We start from the raw sequence: 19,931 nt of genomic DNA, 5'->3' as shown, positions 1-19,931 counted from the left end.
CTCAGGGCAATTATTCCTCTTTCCTTGTTTCATTAATGTAGTTATAGCAGCTGAATTTTTAAACCTTTTTTAAAAATATGCTAAGTTTATGACAATATAAAAAGTACACATTTTTATGTGTTATGAATTAGGGGGAAGCTCCTGCACACAGGACACTGAGACTGGACTTTATGTTGTATTAACTGTGTTTGCATTGCAGCGATATTGGCACAATTGTCCAAAAGGTCTCTCTCCTGTTACAACATTCACTCAGCCCATTTTAAATTGCTGAATCTTTTTCAGTGGCAGTAAGCTCTTTTTCTGTAGTCCTAATATGCGCAAGAGCTTTCCAAAAGCCCTGGTATAATAAAACACAGTCAAAATTTCCAAAATCTCCAATTTTTTTTTCTGAGAGTCAGCACTCAACCGCTGTTACATAATTTAATTTTAAATGCCAAATGTCTCTAAAAATCTGTGAGTGATGTATCAAGTGATGCTCTTTGGATGAAGTCTTTCAGAGCATATGTATCTCCTCTCCACAATTCACAAGCAGGCTGAATGTCAGCCACACACTTCTTGTGCATTTGTTAGTCAAACCACGGCTATGACTGTACAGGGAGGGAACCAGGGAAGTCTAAAAGTACATCCTTTGGAGTCAAAACCCATAACCCTTTGTCATTCCTGTGGTATCGCTGTCTCGCATCTCTCCTATTTAAAGCATCTATATTTCATGAAGCACTAACAGACAGACAAACAAACCAACATATAGACCACAAAGTCAGCATTAGTCTCCAAAAGTAACCACTGGAAGGACGAGATATTTCAGGATCTGCTCTCTCAATACAGTGATTCAGTATCTTTAAAAACAAAAAGGTTGGATATGTATTTTAAGGCATCAAGTCTCAAGCACGAGGTATTTGTACGTGTCAGAATGGAGGCCACTGCTGTCATCCATCTGGAGCGACTGGAAAGAATCACCACACTGAGGGTCCACACTCCTGCAGTGTCTAACTCACCTGCCTGATGAGAAGGTACAATGATACAAACTGCTTTGGGTGTGTAAGGGTTCTAAATTATTGAAAATTTCTTTCAAGACATGTACATTAGAGGGGAAATGAAATATTATTTTTTCATTTTACTTTTAATTTCATCCAACTCTTTCTCCACTTCCCCCTCACTACTCAGGAACAAAACAAATGGAAAAGGAGGATGAAGCCCTTTATTCACCCCTGCTCCAACTGCCCTCCCATCTAGCTTCTGGATTAGGTTAAACATTTTCAGTAGCAGAATATTAGCAGTTAATGACACTCAGGTTGCTTGATCCTTAGCTCATTAATAACTGTAACCCACCATTCTCAAACCACAGAAGAATCTTTTAATTCTTCTTTCCCATCTTTTAATTCTTCTCCTGTGTTGCAGAGGGGAAGGAGCTGCCCTTGCTGGCAGACTGCAATTCCTATGGGACACAAGTGATTAAAAATGTAACTGGCTCCTTGCTGTTTTGCTGTCCTGCTGGAAGAATTATTTCAGGGGCATTCAAAGGAAGGAAGGCAGGGTCCCATAAACACGAGATCTTTAATGAAGCTTGTTAAATGATAAGCTATTTTCTGCATTGACAAAGTATAATAGCTTTACTTTTTTTATTGTAAAGGAAGATGTTCCCCCTGAAGGTTTCTATTCCTTCCTTAAGCCACATGGGCAGCGACTCCCCATGCGCTTCAGCTGAAGGAGTGATGATCACATCATGGAAAAGAGGATCACAGACAGTGAGAAATGAGCAGCTGGAGGTATGCAGGGTGTGGGACAAGGGAAGGAGGATTTCCTGAAGTGGGTCACTGACAAAAGATGCCTTGTCATACTGCAGCTCTGTCCCCAGGCCCAGCTGCCACTGCTGCTCCCCGCTCCTGCTGTCTCCACTCCCCCACGGGAGTAGAAGGTTGTGGGACCTGCTGTGCTCTAATTCTGGGGCAAAAGTGGTAAATTTTTGAAAAAAAACCCAAAACTTTTCCAGGTCTGTTCATGGTTGTACTTAGATGGCAGAATCAACAGCTCTAGTTCTAAAGGAAGAAACAGCCCACAGGCCAATAAATACAAGAAAAATCTAATGCCAATGAAGAAGACCAGCTACTGAGGGAATGAATGTTTCCTTTCCTGCACAAAAAGCTGCCAGAGTTTTCTGGACTCCAGTGCATGTTCATGTGCTTGGATTGGTTTTTCTGAATAGGCCTAAACCAAAGCAGTATAGAACCATTACCAAATCAATGAAGTTAAATTACTATGGTTATGACAATTTCAGTAAACACCATCCCAGCATCTAAAGATCCTTCGTGCACAAGAGAATTGAAGGGGAAAATAAGTAAAATCTGTTTTACCACATATAAAAGTCAGAAGCAATAAACAGTCCTGCAACCATTCTGTATCTGGCAACTTGCATTAAAATATATATAAAGTGTTCTGGGAACTGAAGCAATGCTTCAGTTCAATAAAACTAATATAATTAAAGAGAAAGAATCCTGTTTTTCCTCTGCTTGCAATTTCAAATGAGAGCTTCCTAAAACTTGTGACCATTGCTGGAATCCAATTGAGGACCTCAGCTTATCAAATTCCCAGCTCTGGCACCATGCCTTTGAGGTATTATGAAGTGCTGCTCATCACAGCATCCCTGTCTATAAATGCTCCCAATAACTTCAAAGTGCAGACACCCCATTTTGAAACAGGCAAGTGTTCCCTGTGAATCAAATGGAGTCACCAAACATGTGCAGCCTTTAGCCAGTGCTTCTTTTCTTGCAAGGTGACAAAGGAAAATGTGTTAGCACAGAAAGTCTCCTTGTAACATTTTAAACCTAGCGAGCTTTGCAGGACAGCACACCTACACAATGCCACCGCTTTTTGAGACCCTGTAGACCCCACACCTTATTCTGTAATTCATTCTGGAGCTGAGAAACTGCCAGGCTAATGAGCTCTCCTGCAGCCTCTTCCCCTGCAGGTGCCCCCCTGGAAGCACAACCTTAAATCAGACACTGCCCTGCCAGATGTACCCTCCTGAACAAACACCAGTCCTCGCTGCCAACGTGCTCTGAGCAAGCCGCGGCAGCACCAGCGTCTGACTTGGATGAAATCACAAACTTCTTTCCATTCAGACAGTGGAAGCCAAATTAATTCCTCAGCTTCTTTAAGGCTGAGAGCCACATCTCGGGAATTCAATACAGGAACATATTAATCTCTCTGATAGGTGATAGTGCAATATATTACTGATGGGGGAGCCAGCACGTCAGCACTGTGATCGTGACCCTGACCAGCAGATGACTGAATGGGTAAGGAGAGAAGGAGCTGCTCTGGCTTGAAGGCACAGCCTCAACTTTGGCAGGCAGTCCTTCACTCTCGTCCCACTGCTAATTTTCCAATGCATTACTTTGTTGCTTGGTATCCAGGAAACCTCATTACGAAGGTATGTGACAGCCCCTGATAATACATGTCTGTGGCAAAATAATTGATCCCTCTTTGCAGTGGTGATCTGTGATGCTCATAGGGCATGGGAGGTTATTAGATGGCAGGCACCCTCTGATGGTCTCCAGCACAACACGTTACCAGACAGCAATGTGCCACCTATCTATCACTGACAAAATAATGTCATCCCTGAAAAAGGGCCTGGCAGTCAGGGTTAGGGGAGAAAGGGGGTTTAATTATATTTGTGGATGAAAAGATGTCTTGAGAAAAGTGTGCAGCCTGATTATTTATTGGCTGTTCAGAAGCACTCAACACAATATAAGGAAAACATCAGGCTCTCCAATACGGTGGTTCACATTGCTGTTACAGACTCTAGCCTTGAAATCAAGTTCAAGCTGAAGAACAAAATTACCTCTTACAATATGTGGTTTACTTCTGAAAATGAAAAGGGTAAGAGACGTATTAGCAATGTTGGCATTAGTGAAGGCAGCTGTTTTTAGATATTTGGTATTTCAAGGATGTGAGTTTAGCATCGTTACTAGAAGTACAGCTTACTATATTCCTCTGCTAACTTTCCAACAGTGAGCAGATGGTTACCCTATTACCAACCATTTTCATTTAACATATTGTAATGATTTATATACCACATGTCACCAAGCAAAGTAAAAACAGTCGATGGTAACTAATTAGTTGAGTGTGAAGATGCATATCTCAATGTATATATCCTTATTGTAACAAAATTCTATCTTCTTGGTTGTTAATAGGTTTAATGTGTGGTGTAACAGAAATACTGGTGGCAGTTAAACATGAACCATCATGCCACTTTACCATTGGGACAGTATTGGTATGATTAACATTTCCACCAGCATCCCCTTCCATGGCTATTTTATGAATGATGGTGCACAGAGGGCAGAATATAACAACCCATTGTGCTTCTCTACCAGTCCTTCTTAACTGCATTTCAAAATACTTTATAAACCTTAATATATCAGATATTGGCTCATATTACAGGACAACACACATCTGGAGAGGGTGGAAGTGGGAATGCTGCTTGGCAGACAGGAAAGGCACTCAATGCTACCATAAAGACAGAAACTGATTTACGGGAGAAAATGAAAAGAATCACAGGGTCTTCCAAGGGACTTTGCAAGGAAGAAGCAGACAATTATTGGCATTTACATGAACATCAAAGTCAGAAGACAGACTCAAGGGTTTGGAGGAATGACTTTAGAAACCTGCCCTGCACAAATGGAATAGGGGCGGATGCACGAACCATGTATCTCACTGTCCATGGTACATCCCAAGGCCTGATCAGATGTAACCTACAGTATGAAGCTATGGATAATCTGCCTTACCCTTACCCTTATGGAAACAGAAACCTTATGGTTTCTGTTCAATTTCTAGTTATTTCAAAATGGTGACCATCATCCCAGATATGTCAAAATAATTGTTAGTGAAGTACACCTTCACTTCTGGGTTACTCCTGAGTATAGCGGCATTTCCAGCATAAATGTCTGGATGAACTGTTGTGTGAGCAACCAGGCTGAGCTGTTGACAGACTGACTCTCAGGCTCCAAGGACTCAGTATTCTGCAAGAAGTACAGGTGGTCTCATTCAGGAGTGGCTGTATGTCAAGAAGTTCAGCAGTTCCTGCTCCCTCCTAATGTCCTTAGGACACCTCTTGCGACTCAGCATCCTTTCATTTCTCCCCAAACCCACAAGCCTCCCGGGACACAGCCTGTTCTCCTGCAAAGGGCTGCAGCCAGCATTGTGCTTTCCTGAACACGCCAGCAGCCAGACTTCCTCTTGGGAATATGACCTGCAGTGCAGATCCTCATCTCCTTTTCCCTGACCATATTGCTGCCTGCTAAGATTGCAGCATTGCCATGTGTTTCTGTAGCTCCTTCCTCACTTTTCCATTACAAGATGATAATCTATGGGAACAGAATTACAGCAGGACTGAAAACATACCCTGTAGTTCAGCCCAGTTAACTATACGCTTCACCTGTGTTTTACTGAGTTTTTCACTACAGTCTGCTGTGATCAAATAGAGACTGTGATGATTCCCTGTGTGCATAGGTCACTAGTACTGCTGAGCACAAAAATCCCAGAGGGAGACTCCGGAGGGAATGGTAAGAAGGGTCTCACAGACCCCAGATAATGACACTATTAGACCTTGACCTTTACTAATTCACTTTCTAGTTTTGAATAGGCATGACTGTATCACTGGACTTAACAGAATTGGCTGCTTTACATCAGCTCTATCACACAGACATGATACATGATGAACAGACTGGGTGTGGGTTTTTTCTCTTTTATTTTTTTTTTGAAACAGAAGCTGAGATAGCCCTTTGACTTCTGTTCTCCCTCCCTTCCTTTTCCCCCCTTTTGCTCCTTCTCTCTTCCCTTCCTCCTTTTTTTCCCTTTTGTTCCTTCTCCCTTCCTTTTTATCACTTGTTTTCCCTCATTCCTCCTACATGCATTTGAAACTGAATGGGTTCAGGATGGCATTTGAAACGAGTATCAGGACTGGTCTCTTGTTTCAATACTTAACTTTTAACATACATGGAGTGATACAGAGTATACTACGGCACTGTTCTGAAGGGAAATGAAAGGAAAGGCAGTAGAGTTTAACTCTCTTAGTTTCAGGTATTTCCCTAGATCACAGATAAAAATAGATAGGTTATCTACTACAGCTACCGAAAAAAAAACCCAACAAAAAAACCCCACCCAACAAAAAAACAACAAACAAACAAACAAACCCCCAAAAACCAAAAACACACAACCCAAACCAAAATAACAAAAACAAAAAACAAACCAGAGAGAGAGATAAACATCGCCTATATCAAGAGAAAGTATGTGGATATTTTGGATTCAGCTATTACTTTCTGAGGCACTTCACACACTGAGAAGTGTCCAGGAAAAATCAGCTCCAAAGCAAATGCAATCAGGTACTGACATGAACAAAACTAATGGCAGGCAATACCACCCCACTGATACCCATGGAAACGATCAGAATGTAAACTTAAAAAAACCCCAAACAAACCCACACCTAAAAAAATGGAAGTTCCTATTACTTGTGAAATAGTTAGAAATTTTTAAACTTTTAATGTGATAATACGTTGTACCACTCCAGCTTTAACTTCAACCAGAAGGACATCCCTGTGCCAGGAATCATTTGTATATGTGATACAGGAGATCCTTAAGCTTATTTCAGTGTTTGCATTAAATTGCACTGTTTTCAATTGAAAAGCTTAAAGGAAAGTTTCTGCAAGCTATTGGAGTCACTGAATTTATTCAGAAAGGCTCTTTGGATTGCTTTTCAGCATACAAAGCAATACAGAAAGAAAAATCCGCATTTCTTTCATCAGGATTTTTATCTCTACTCCTTTAATATTCAATGGCAAAATTAATTATACTACAAAAAGGCTTGGTGCCTCTCCTCAAAACCCCTGATCCTGCACGATACTGAGCTTCCTTGAGAGACAGCTGTGGGAGATAAGTATGGAAATACTTGATGTCTTGCAAAAAAGAAAAGATGACCAGATGCTAATGAGCCAAGGTGGTGAGTGACACCTGGTGATTGAAACCCACTGATTTGAAAAGCAGGAAGCAGAACGGGAGTCCTGGGCAGCAATCAGACTCTACTGCTCTGCTCCCCTTCCAGCCTGAGGCCACACTGAGCTGAGGGACAGGACTTGTGTCACCAGGATGGAGGGTGGAAATCAGCGTTACCCAAACACAGGCAGGAGTAAAACCCACCCAGGACACCTCACTGAGTAAACCCCTGGAGACTGTTCAGTGTGAATAAACACCATGACCATTTAATTATTTCCGTTCCTGATGATCCTAGATTTGTTTACAGAAAATGAAGGACCATTTTCCTTAGTGACACATTACTGCAGATATTTTAAAAAAGCAAAAATTGCACTTGGGACTTACAGATCAATTGACATGCTCTTAAATATATATGTTTCTTTTTCTTTCCTGCTCTCTAATGAGTTTATAATTTAATCAGGGAAACTGCTAGATTCCCTCCAAACACTAGTGAAAATCTCAAAGGAAAAAAGCTGCTTATGCAAGTGTTCCTGTAAAACAAAGAGTATTCAAGTATGGTAAATAAATACTAGAGTCAAGAATGGTATTCAGTTGTCTCCTTAAAAGCTTGAAGCCTACATATCTTAATATTGATGGTCTGGTTCTGAGCTGAGCATCAATGAAAACATTTTCTATTACAAATAAAACTACAGCATTTCTATATATTACCACTTCCCTAGGGCAAAGTTCTGCTTTTGGGTAAACTAGAGAGGAACATTATCATATAGCGTTGGCAAGCGTATGGCAGAGTAACAGGGCGATTTACTCCAGTTAATCCATCCACAGATGGCATTTCCAGAACGAGCCAGAGGATGGAACCCGTGCAGCCCAGCCTGCCTGGTGGAACCCCCTGCCCCAGGCTGCAGGGTGAGCTCCCACCCGGGGCAGGGCCCTCACCCACCCACCCCACCACAGCCCCAGGAGCAGCTCAGGCTCACGGCTGGCACGAGGGGCGGGCTGGCCAGGAAGACAAAAAAGTCCCAACCCCCTAAGCAGCAAATACATTTTCCTTCAGATGAATTTATTCAGATGCTGAGATGGATTTAAATTTCGAATAGATAATATGAAAGCAAGGATCTGTTAAAACTGAGGTTACTTTTCATGTGCGTACTGTGAGTTAGAGGTTTCTATTGCAGCTGAGGCGCCCTGAAAACCCTGGGGCTTAAATACAGAAGCTTCAAGGCGAGAAGAGTATAAAAATAAATTCCAAAGGGCTTAATAACATTGTGCAGAGACTGGATATTCTGGTGTCAGAAAGAAACTGGTGGCTCTTAGATCAAAACCTAATCATTCAAAAGCAATAAGAGCCTTTGTTTTACCCAGTCAGTCATTCTGTTACCCACTGGGACCATGGTTTTTCCAAGCATCCCGAATTACAGTTAATTGACAGTGTATAAATGTACATGTCACTGAAAATACAACAGTTAGAGAAAAAATACTTTTAAATTAACATGGTTTAACCTTCAACAGTCTGATCCAAAATCTGCTAGGAATCTTTAGCCTGACTTCAAAGGAATTATTATCAGCATTTTAGGGAATTTCTCCCACAAAAAATAAGTTTAGAGCTGGGAGCTGCACCTCCCTGCTTACTGCCAGGACTGTCCTTCACGTGGAATTGAAGACAGGCAGAGCCTGCAGACAGGTCAGGCCACCTCTGCAGGCAGCACAGTGAAGGAAACCTTCCTGAGGCTGTGGCACATGACACCCTCTGATCCTCTGCAGCAAGGCCAGAGGAGGGAAAATGTCTTCTCTTTCTTAGCTTCCCATCCCAGAAGATTTTATTTATGCATTAGTCGACCTTTCTAGCTGTTAGGACCATCTTGCTTCGGCAGTTAATTAACACAAGTGCCATAATTTAATACAGTTAATGCTACTTTATGCCCTTTAATGTACCTTCCATTAGTGATATTATTGTAGTATTACCCTGTAAATTAAAATAAGATCAAGAATAAGAGAGGCTCTCTTTAATTAAGGTACTGGCACACTGCATCGTCCATTATTCACTAGAAAAAATCACCCTGATTTAGTGAAGCAGACCATCAGTAAGTCAGAATTACTTCATGTGGATTATTAGGTTTCTTGAATAATGTGAGCACAATGGGGTTGCTGAAATTGCTAACAGCCACGTTTCCTTTTCTCATCGCCTTAATAAATACACAATGGAAGTGGTAAATTGAAGAAGAATAAACAGGTGGTAATAGAGGAGGAAAGGCATTCACTGAGAGTACACAGGTTTTCATCTCTAATGCAACATACATCAGGCTTATTTCACACCAAAATGCAAAGCAATGACAAAACAAACCTATATTAAGTGGGCAAATCTCCTACCTATAATTCACTGTGAAGTATTAACCATCAAAGTAACCTGTATACTAAACATAGTGGCTTTAAGATAGATGCTTTCACTGTCATTGATGTTTTAAACAGAGTGTGAAACAAATTACATGTTATACTGCCTTTAGAAATATGCTATTATGAGCTTTGGTGATTTTAACTATACTTGACCTACAGGTTATATTTTTCAGAAAAAGGACTAGCTTTAAAGTGTGTCTGCCAGCATCCCTCCTCCTCTACATGTCAAGCTCCTTGGTAACCTCCCTTTGCAACCTATCTTCATGGAATAATCTAGTCTAGAGTTACCAAATTTATAGAAGTAGCTGGCTCTCAAAGCCCAGAATATGAATAGTGGTAGCAAAATTTCCAGCTAACATTCTAAATTAAGGCTCCAGAGCTGGACAGCTCAGCTGAACTGGAAACAGTGGCACAACTACCCTGCTAAGGCCTGCTTCCCTCCCCTGGTTCCCGTGCCCAGGGCATGCAGGGCACATGCTGGGAGTGTTGACTGGGAGACTCTGGGGGGAGACGCCATAAAGTTTCTGGAAGAGACAAAAAATACCTAAACCTGTGTAACAGTGGGCTTATTGCAAGTTACAACTGGTGCAACTGAACAAGCAGGGGCTGTGTACTGCAGCCCCACAGCTACTTGGCAGCAAGCAAGCCTTGAGGACTTTAACAAGGAAGGCTCACTAGATATTGAAGAGAATGGCACCAAATCCCAAAGGGGCTGTTCTTCTCATTAGCAGAAAAGTGATAAGGATTCACATGAATCTGATCTAGTGAGGTACTATTACACATCAGATACTCTTAAAGCACATGTCCAATTACTGCAGCATTTAGGCAACAAGCATCAGCATCAGATAAGTTCTCTGTACAGTCACGCTTCATTTCTATAGATAATTTTTCACAAGATTGGTGAGCCCCAGATGTGCTCAGACAGTTTCTGTTTCTAATTTGCATGCAATGCACTCTTTTTTAATCCTTCAGATGCTTTCTTTGATAAAGTAATGATAATCTAATTGAAGTCAGACTAAGCTCCAAATGGGTTTTCAGATGGGGAACAGGCTTTCCTTAATGCCTGAGGACCTACAAATCCTGAGCTTTGATATGATGCTTCAGTAGAGCTAACCTATGTGAAGCCCAGTGGAGAAAATCTACACATTAAATAGGTGTTATTTTTTTACATTGAAGCTAATTTTACCAAACTATTTCAAACAGTATCTTAAGCTGTTCATGATCCACTTAGCCCTCCCAAGAGACTTCTGAAAAATAATTTACAATGTTACTAATGAGCACTGCAAAAAGCTTAAACCAGCAACATTTATTTTAGATTTTCAAATGTTGGACTAGTAATTCTGTATGAATGGATATACAGTTGGTGTGGACACAGAAGATTGTAACTGCATGTTAAATCTCTGGTCCTAAGAAATATATTTTGATGATTTTGATTTTCACTACAGGAATAACAAAAATATAGCCAGCACTGTTTTATACAATCACTGTTGCTATTTTTTTTTTTCACTCAGTTCTGGGTCTGCAAAGAAAGTCCCTGGCCTTCCAAGATAGATTAGCTTTTCTGTTTGCTTTGATACTCAGATTCTCTTAAAGAAAAAGAAAAACGTTTTTTAAAAAGGAAGTCCTAAACTCTACATAGGAGAAATAGAGGAGGAAGAAAAGGTATATTAGACTGGTGAGTGAATTGCTAGTAGAGGTGATCCCACTTATTTTTTCTGAACAACTTGGCATCCAAGAGCCATACAAAGGGATCACCCTCCTGCTTGAGGGCATCAGTCTATTGCTAGTTTGAGGTGGGAAGAAAATTTCCTGATAGGAATGTCACTGCAGTTATTATTTTTGGGACTACAGCACTTGATACCAGCCACCACTTGCCCTGGAGGGAACCGTTTGTCTTGAACCCAGCTGAATAATCATCTCTGTTATAGTCAAATCAGTCTATCTAAAACATTGTTTTAATTCAGCTTCTCTGTATTTCAGAGCTTATTTAAGTACAAGGAATGGACTCTAATCTCCACTGCTTTCCTTGTTCACAGCCAGACCTAGTGGGAAGGGTTTGTGCAAGGGCTGCTGTATCAATCACAGCTCACATCTGAGGCCTGGAAAGGTCAAATGATAAAACAGAATCTCTGTTTTTAGTTAACTGCCACTGGATCAGACTCCAGCTACATAGGAGAAGAAAGTGTCCCACTGCTAGGGTGAATTCCTGAGCCAAGGCATGAACCAATGCCATCCTGCCTGAGACCCAGGACTCAGATCCAAGGGAAGTGCCAGCCAACATCCAGACCTTGTGCCTGAGTCAGAAACTTCTGGTATGACAGCAATGGCCTTCAGCTGAGCCAGATTTCCAATGAACATTGGCAGAAAATAGCATAATTTTTGGAGAAATAAGCAGTTTTGAATACTTTCTCAAATCAAACAGCCTGTTTCTGAAGTTATATTTTCTCTTACCTTCCATATACCCTTATGTCTGAAATTGCATAAAAGTAGCGTGCCAGGTGTTGCTCATCTACATATATTTCACCAGTTGCTGGCCTAAGCAGTCTTATCCTCAGATCTGTGATGGTAAAGAAATCTCTTAACTTCTTGGTGGTGTCAAGCTGGCCATAAAGAGAAGCCATGTTATGAAGCCGAGGTCCAGCAAAAAAAGCAAATCTATCTTTGATTTCGAAGTGGATTATTTTACTATTTGTCATGTACCCGGTAGAGTATTCCTCTGTGCAAATGATTTCTAGGACTGTGTGCTGTGATAAATCCCTCACTGATTTTGGATCCATGTGGAAAGCATCTAAGCAGTCCGTGGCATAGTACTGGTAGGGCTGCCACGTTCGTCCATAGTCGAGTGATTTCTCCAGGATCATTTGGTCTGGACGGCCAGATTCAAAGGTGATAACTATGTTATCTGTAAGCTCAATGGTTTTGTTCCAGGAGAGGGTAATATTGACATGAAGAGGCTTTGGATAGTCCTTCCAAGTTGTGGACTGCCAGAACGTGGAGGGATGTCTTCCTTCCAGGTCAAACATCAGTTCTGGAGGGTGAGCCAGTTCTTGGGTACTCGCATCACATTCATTATTGCACATGTAGGGATTCCCCTGGAAAAGAGCAAAGCAGTGTTACAAGGGGAACCACAGAGGTGAGTGTGACACATAAGATGTCTCTTGACTGAGCTTTTCTTCAGGAGGGAAGCCAAGAAAGAAAAAACAAATGCCTCTAAACTTTATCTTAATGAGATTCATCTTGGCTGGTTTATCTGTTAAAGTAAATGTACAAACACCACACGAAGAGCACCCTTGCTTCTGCAATATAAGGCATTTTCTCAGTATATGTTAAAGAATGAAAAGAGCTTATTTACTCTGAACGACTTGGACCAGGGATTGAGTCACAGAAGACAAAGAACAGCATGCAAGTCTCTAACAGCTCAATAACTGCAACTCCTTAGAAAGATGCAGCAGCCAAAGAGAATGTCTTTTTGGAACAAGGATGTTCCTCAGAGCTCTGCCTAAAAAAGAACTAATTTTTAGGTCAAGTGTATTTTGTTAGCAGTGCAGCCTGTGTGTACTCAGTATGAGCCAGTATTCAGTACACTTTCAAGTTTCCTTTCACCCAGGTGGGAAATTTATCATGCTTAACTTGTGCTCTCAGCTCAACACTGCCTTGCCTTAAAACATTTACACTTGCAACCAAAAGCCATTAGAAAAACAGTGCTCTGTCAGCTCCGGGGCTTGATTCAGGTATCTGCCATCTTATTACAGGGCACCAAAGTACTTCAGAAAAGACTTTTCATGAGGCACCAGGTTCAATTTATCAGGACAAGATAATCCAGCACTTGATTAGGTGGGAGATGTCAGTGGCTCCAGCTGGAACACTGCCGAGGTGGCTGGAGCTCTGAACTGAGGGTTGAGTTAAAAACAGCAACAAAAAAAGCTTGCCAATAGTGCACAGCTTTTACTGCTGCTTGTCCTCTGAAGCAAGGTGAAAGTGAATTATTCTCTTTCTGGCTTTTTGATGCATTAACTTTCACACTACAATCTTCTGCTTCTTCACAAAGGCTATTTTGTCTGCAGATTGGGGATATCTTGCAGCAGTTGCCAAGATATCAGACCCTGTAGACTGCATTGAATCACCTATATCTAATTTCAGCTTTCAGCAGTACATTAGTATTTTACTACTTGTTCATTCTGTGTTTGTTCCAGAGAGCAACTGCTGTTCTGTATCCTTCCCTCCCCCTGACACTCAGATTGTGGAAGAAACCTCTGTTCAGTGATGGTCAGCACTGCTGGGGAAAAATATGCACATGCCTATGCCTAGCAGAGCTCGATGAGGTCATTAAGGTAGCTGTTATTGTCATTAATCAGAGTTCCCTGCACCTGCCCTGAAAAGAGAACAAGCCCTGGCATGATGATCAACCTTTTCTTTTCTTATAATTGCAGTTATACTTCTCTCCATCTCGAAGCCTGAAGGCAATGAAGCGACTCAATGCTATCCAGTGTTGAAAACAGGTTTCAAACATGAGTTTCTACCTTGGCCACTGCTCTGCTCCTTGATATACTAACACAAAACACAAGCAAAAGAACTTCTGCACTCACTTTGACCTCCCCACTGGCAACTTCATCTAACCTGGGCTGGAAAATACTATTTTCTTTCTCTGTCTTTCTTGTTAATACAGTTGAATGCTAAAACTGACAACAATTCACTGGGACTAGAAGTTAGGAAAAGAAACTACAAGACAACAAAAAAGGGTTATTTGAAAACCAGCATGCTGCTTGTTACACTGACAGCTTCAAAGCATGCAGCTGTAACTGGAAATACTCTGCAAAATATTGTCTATAATCTGTTACAGCTCTGATTTCAAGCTCATGGTTGCTATTTCTATGCCTTCCTTTTGAATAAAACAGTGAAAATTAAAAGTAAGTTTCAAGCAAAAAACACAGAATTTTTTTATACTTAAGCTCCATTTAATATATCAGATACAAATGCCAGGATTTGCTGACTTACACAGGCCTATTTTCCTCAGGGAAAATATACATGTTGTGAAATCTGTAAGGTTCCAGACCCTTTGGCTATATGTAAATATCAGCTGATCAGAAGCTGCTCAGATTGCATAAATCACACCTGTCTGAGGCTGCCCGGAAAATTCTGGTCACTTATATCTCTATACCTCTAACCTGTAAGTAATAACAGTTATATGCTTTATGCTTCTGCTTTTGCAAAAGCAACTCCACTGGGCAGCCACAGGTATCAAAACCCAACAAATGAATGCTCCCATGTGGGTGCATTGAGCACTGCTGAGGGATGGCTTTAGGTGGCTGCTCCAGCAGCAGCCGCTGAGTCTGTTGTGATTCTCTGTGCTGAAAGCTAAAGCCGCTCCGATCCCTTAGTCCCTGGATGCTGGAGGAAGCATGTTTTATGACTTCCAGCAGCTCACCCGGGCTGTATGGGATGTCGTGTTTCTTTCTCTATATTAGCTGATTTATTTTACTCCCTTTGCCTTTTATCTGTTGCTTTTTAGCAAAAGCTGAGGTGCCAGCAGAATCAGAGGATAACTGGGAGAGGGGCTCTGAGGACACCCCACAAGCTAACGTGAATACAGTTTGACACTGGGAGCTGGTAGCCCTTACCTCGCAACTGAAATGCAGCCTCCAGCTCTGTGCACAGAGCTGTGTAGAGAAAGATGAGCCTATTCCAATTAATGGCCGAGTATTGTGAGAAATAGGTCAGAATCACAGTGCTGCCTGTCCTGCACTGAAACTCTTACCAGTGGCAGCAGTGGTGCCACAACCTGCTGCTGAAACAACGGGTTAGGGACATCACTGCACATGAGAATCCTAATAAAAGCTTCAGGCATACCCCCACCAAGAAACTGAATTATTCTTTTAATTTTATGGCACAGAATTCTCTTTTAAGAGGTGAATGATTTGATGACACCAACATAACCTGTGTGGAGTTCAAGTGCTTAAAAAAGAAAATTAGGAGAAAAAAAATCTAAGCTGATTATAAGCCAATAAAATAAATGTTCTGAATTCTAACAGGAGGAGAGAAATTATGAGTGTATGTAAATTCCCCTCTTCTACTGACATGGCAATTGCTGATGTAATTTTGAAATATTTAACATAATTATTGCTTCAGAGGCTTGGAATCAGGTTCCCCTTTTCTCTATTAGCAACTTGGCTTTCAACTGCTTCTAATTAATCTTAAATGTAATTTGCATGGTAAGTCATACTTACATTACCAAAACAGTCTAAAAGGGTCTTACTCTACACAAATGTCCCTCAATACATGTACTATTACACAGCACATGTTATGAAAACAATTAATTTAACTGGGATTAGTTACATATTTTAATGCCTTGATCTCTAGGATAATCCTCTTTAAGACTTTTGTCTCAGTAAAATGAATACAGCAAAGACAAACTTTGCCCAATTTGTGGAAACTAAGCTCAGTCTGTGTCGGGGCCATCTGAAGGACGAGAGCATTAGCATCTCTAAGTGATTTTGTGCCTAGCAGGCAGCCATAAATAGATCTTCATTCAAGCCTTCCAAGAAGCAGCTCTTTAGCAGGACAATGTGGAAAATATTTACAACTTTTCAAAATGATATTTAAGCCGTTAGGAGAGTTCTAAATAATTAAATACTGATAAATACTTCTAAACACTTTACTGCCAATTAGCATAAAAGGTAGCTGAGTCTTTCCCAACACCACAACCACGACCACCTGAAAAAAACTGCTATTTTCCTGTACAGTAATGGGAGACTGATATTAGATAGCTCCTTGCAGGCAGGCAAATTAAGCTGCTATTGATTATGGTTTTGGCTGCTCATGGAATTGAAAATGTTACTGAAACTACTGACAGTCTAGGTGTTGGCTTTAGGAGGAGGTACCTGATCTGCAGGCACAGTGAGGACGGTGGCCATATCACAGGACTCAGTCCCATTCAGCCCTGGCTGGAAAAAGCAGAGTTACCTGAGAAGCTCCTGAGTAGGGCTGATTGATCGCAGTAGGTTTCCCCTCAACTAGCTGGATTTAGTTTGTTTTACCACACAGCAATGTCTCTTTGTGCCAGCCAGTTTGAAAGTACATAGTGGTCTTGGAGGTGCTCTGCTGGCCTTGCTCCCCCTGGGCAGCAGTTTCCTACCAAAAGCCTCTCCAGGAACAGCACAGTGACCCTAGGCTGAGGATTTAGGTCAAAACCAGAGCTGCAGCAGTAGTGTGACCTCTGAATGCCAGCAGGGGAGCAGCAGCAGTGCTGCTGAGGTGAAGCCTCTGGTCTCACCTGTACAGCTCCCCCGTGGCACCCACACAGGCTCAGGGTTCCACTGAAGATGTTGTTTCTTTCAATGTGTTCCCTGTCCACATTAAGACCTCATGGACTTTGTCACTCAGGAACAGAGACAGAGGGGCCGAACTCTTCTGCAGTGTGAATACTGGAAGCTGCATCACAGATTACGTGCTGTAATGGACACCTGGCTAAATCCCTACAGAGGATTATTACTTGCATTTTCAAACTGGTGAAGGCTGCTGAGGTCAAGCTGGCCAAGATTTTGAGAAGAACCAAAATAAATTTTCAAGAAGTGAGTCACTGCAACTGATTTTTATACTACTGCCACAAGGTAATTAGATCAGACACAAGACAAGAAATAAATTCAGCCTCATTTATGTCTGGAATGCGGCTGTGTGGTAAATTACTACATTCAAGTCACACTTTTGGAAATAATAGTGGATTTCTGTTTTGCTTTTCAAAAGATCATTACAATTAATTCACTTAGTGCATGCTGTACATTGTAGGTGATTAATTAGACAGTAATAGCTAACAGCAGCAATTGCCCTAATGCTTACATTTTGCATGTGGTTTCTAACCAGGAATGACTTGTTTACCATGACAGAGCCAGATTATGAAAACATTGTTTGTGAGATGCTACTTATTAGGTGTTCTGCTAAGGGCAAACAGCCGGTGAGGTGGAGGATTGGCAAGGCCCAGGAGCTGGTGCATGATAATTGATGTTATCAAAGCCCCTACATCCATTAGCTGGTTTGAGAGCGTCTCGGTCAATGTCTGCAGAATTATTGCTGTGACGATGACAGGAATGGCTGTAGACAAGAACATTTTACCATCAACAGCCTTTCATCATTGCAGTGACAGCATTTTAAGTTAAAGTGATTTAAGTTAAGAAAGAAAAAGTGCTAAAATCTGAGTGGAAGATTTGATGCTCTCTCAAGAGCTCCCAAGCGAGGGCATCTGGATGCCCAGACTAGCACTTTGAACTCTGAGCTGCAGGCTGAACAATGTACATTCTTCAAAATGAGCAAAAAAAAGGAAAATAAAAGCATGTTTAAATCAATACCTTCTGGGGAGACTTAAAAAGATTAAACCAGGGAGGATGTGACTGGCCCAAAATAGACAATAATGCTTAACAACTTCATGTACTTTTAAGGTTGAAAGTACATTGTAGATTGTGGTCCTGATCCTGAAACAAACTTGGTGTAAGAAGGCCCTTGTAATTCAGATTTTAAAAAGATATTTAAGCCTCTAAAAATCTGGTACTTTGCCATGGGGCACACAAACCTAGCTAATTATTCTTCATGACAACACCTCCATGAGGTATGGAATCCTATACCAAATTTACATATAGATGCAGAATTAGAGAGAAATACTTTTGCATGATGAACTCTGTAATCCCTAATTATATTGTACTGTTTCTTGCAAAGCCTTTTGGTAGATCATTTGAAGGCATTCCTGGCATACAGAGTAGTTCTCAGATTACTGCCTCTTTTCAATACTATTGATTGAAAATGTTGCATAGGAAAACATTTTAATATTTGCAACACCAAATGCATTGGTGCATTTGCCAAAGGCATTTACCTCCTAGGAAAACATTCTCTATTTTTAGTAACTTTAGTTACTTTTCGAAAATGATTTTCAGTTTATAAAGCAAACAGAGTTTTGTCTCCTCTGAAATATTTCTACTCACTTCTGGGGAATGAAAACCCCTCTTTTCCTCACTGGCAGCTTTCTGCTGCTGAAACTGTCTCTGACTTGGCAACCTTGCTGATGTAACTTTGGCCACTTGATCATTCTGGCATTACCTTATGGCAGATCTTACTGGCAGTGACCCCAGTGTTGTTTTGTTATTTCAGAAGCTCAATATTGGTGTTTTCCTCTTGCATCAGCAGGTATCTGGCAACATAATCCCTTTCATATTTATAGCTTTTGCAGTGTCATGACATGCCTGATGCTGCGACCCCACTGTGCTGAGCTCTGGCTGAACAATACTGCAAATGTTCCAAGAAAAACTGTGTTTCTTTTATACCAGATGCATACCTGGATTTAAGAAACTGGAATCCCAGGGGCGCAATACCCCCTTCTGCAGTGGCACTTGTCCTGGGTAAAGCAGCCCATGCATGAGAGCACTCCTGGGACAGGGCAGCAGAGTGAATCCATCTCCAGCATCCTGCTCAGCTCACATCAGTGCAGTTTGGTCGGAGCCAGTTCTCCAGCCATCCTGCTGCCCTGCAGGAGCTCTGGCAAGGAACTTGTGCAGGAGATACAGGGGATATGCCCAAATGGGAATAGCTTATACTGCCAGAAACAACAGCTTGGGGTGTCTCTGCCTTAGGTTTCGTGTTCTGGTGCAGCTCTCATCTTGCTCACTTTCTGATTATTTTGGACTATCCATGGATTAGAATGGGAGCCACTGAGAAGGTAGAAAGAAGTCTAAAACACTGCAGCTGAAAGGTGCCATTCCTGAGCAAGGAAAAGCCAGCACAGAGGAAAGTTGGTCCATTATCATGAACAGATGTTATCAGTGATCACAGTCACCATGCAGGGAATGTGAGCATCAAAATCTGAGAAATCAAATCATCCTGGTGGGGACAGGAGAAATCAGGCTACTGGAAACACAATTTTTAATTTTTTTTTTATTTTTTTATTTTCTGTTTCTTTCTAGTTATAAATGATTGTATTCAGAGTTTTGCTCCAAAAAAGAAAACTGTGCAAACCAAAAAGTCTGAGAAACAGGTTTTGATAGCATAGAAGGCCCCTGCAGGCCTTAATGTCTCTGGCCAGCCCCACCTGGGAGCAGGGGTTGATGTCTCTGGCCAGCCCCACCTGGCCCCCAGGCCAGACCCTATTTAAGCTCAGGCTGAACTCTCTGCCTGGTCTTTTCTTCACCTTAGGCTTGTGTTGCAGCCCTGGGTCCTTCTCTCCTCCTGGGGGGCTCCCTTGATGACCCTGCTCTGCCTGTTCTTTGTGCCTGGAGGTGTGATGGGGTGTCAGTGTCCCCAGCTGTGTCCTGGCTGTGTGGGGCAGTGCTGAGGTGGCTCTCTGGTGGCACCTCTTCCCCTGCTGCTCACCTGGCACTTGCTGAGGCAGTGGAGGGATGTCCATAGCAGAAATGCACGGCTCCTCAGCTTGCTCTAGGGTGGGGTATGTAGAGTGGAGCTCTTTACACAGCTGAGTATGAAATCAGATCATGAGATACCAAATCCTGGGAGCATGGGAATGCTGTACTAGCACAAATTTTTGGAAGACTCCTGGTGTGAGGACAGTGGAACAGCTTTCT

General features: G+C 41.7%; 1 protein-coding gene across 3 annotated transcripts in view; it reads right to left on the bottom strand.

The window, feature by feature from the left end:
- Window positions 1-19,931, bottom strand: part of NTNG1 (netrin G1) — a 150,106-nt gene that overhangs the window by 72,981 nt on the left and 57,194 nt on the right. For all 3 annotated transcript variants that reach the window (XM_063407644.1, XM_063407645.1, XM_063407643.1), the window contains exon 3: window positions 11,827-12,467. In XM_063407644.1, the coding sequence (XP_063263714.1) occupies window positions 11,827-12,467 (641 nt within the window). The remainder of the gene's footprint in view (window positions 1-11,826; window positions 12,468-19,931) is intronic.

The sequence above is a fragment of the Prinia subflava genome, chromosome 10 (assembly GCF_021018805.1).
Source record: "Prinia subflava isolate CZ2003 ecotype Zambia chromosome 10, Cam_Psub_1.2, whole genome shotgun sequence".
NCBI classification, from domain to species: Eukaryota; Metazoa; Chordata; class Aves; order Passeriformes; family Cisticolidae; genus Prinia; species Prinia subflava.
The sequence above is the reverse complement of the archived record's forward strand: the minus strand, read 5'-3'. Positions and strand labels throughout refer to the sequence as shown.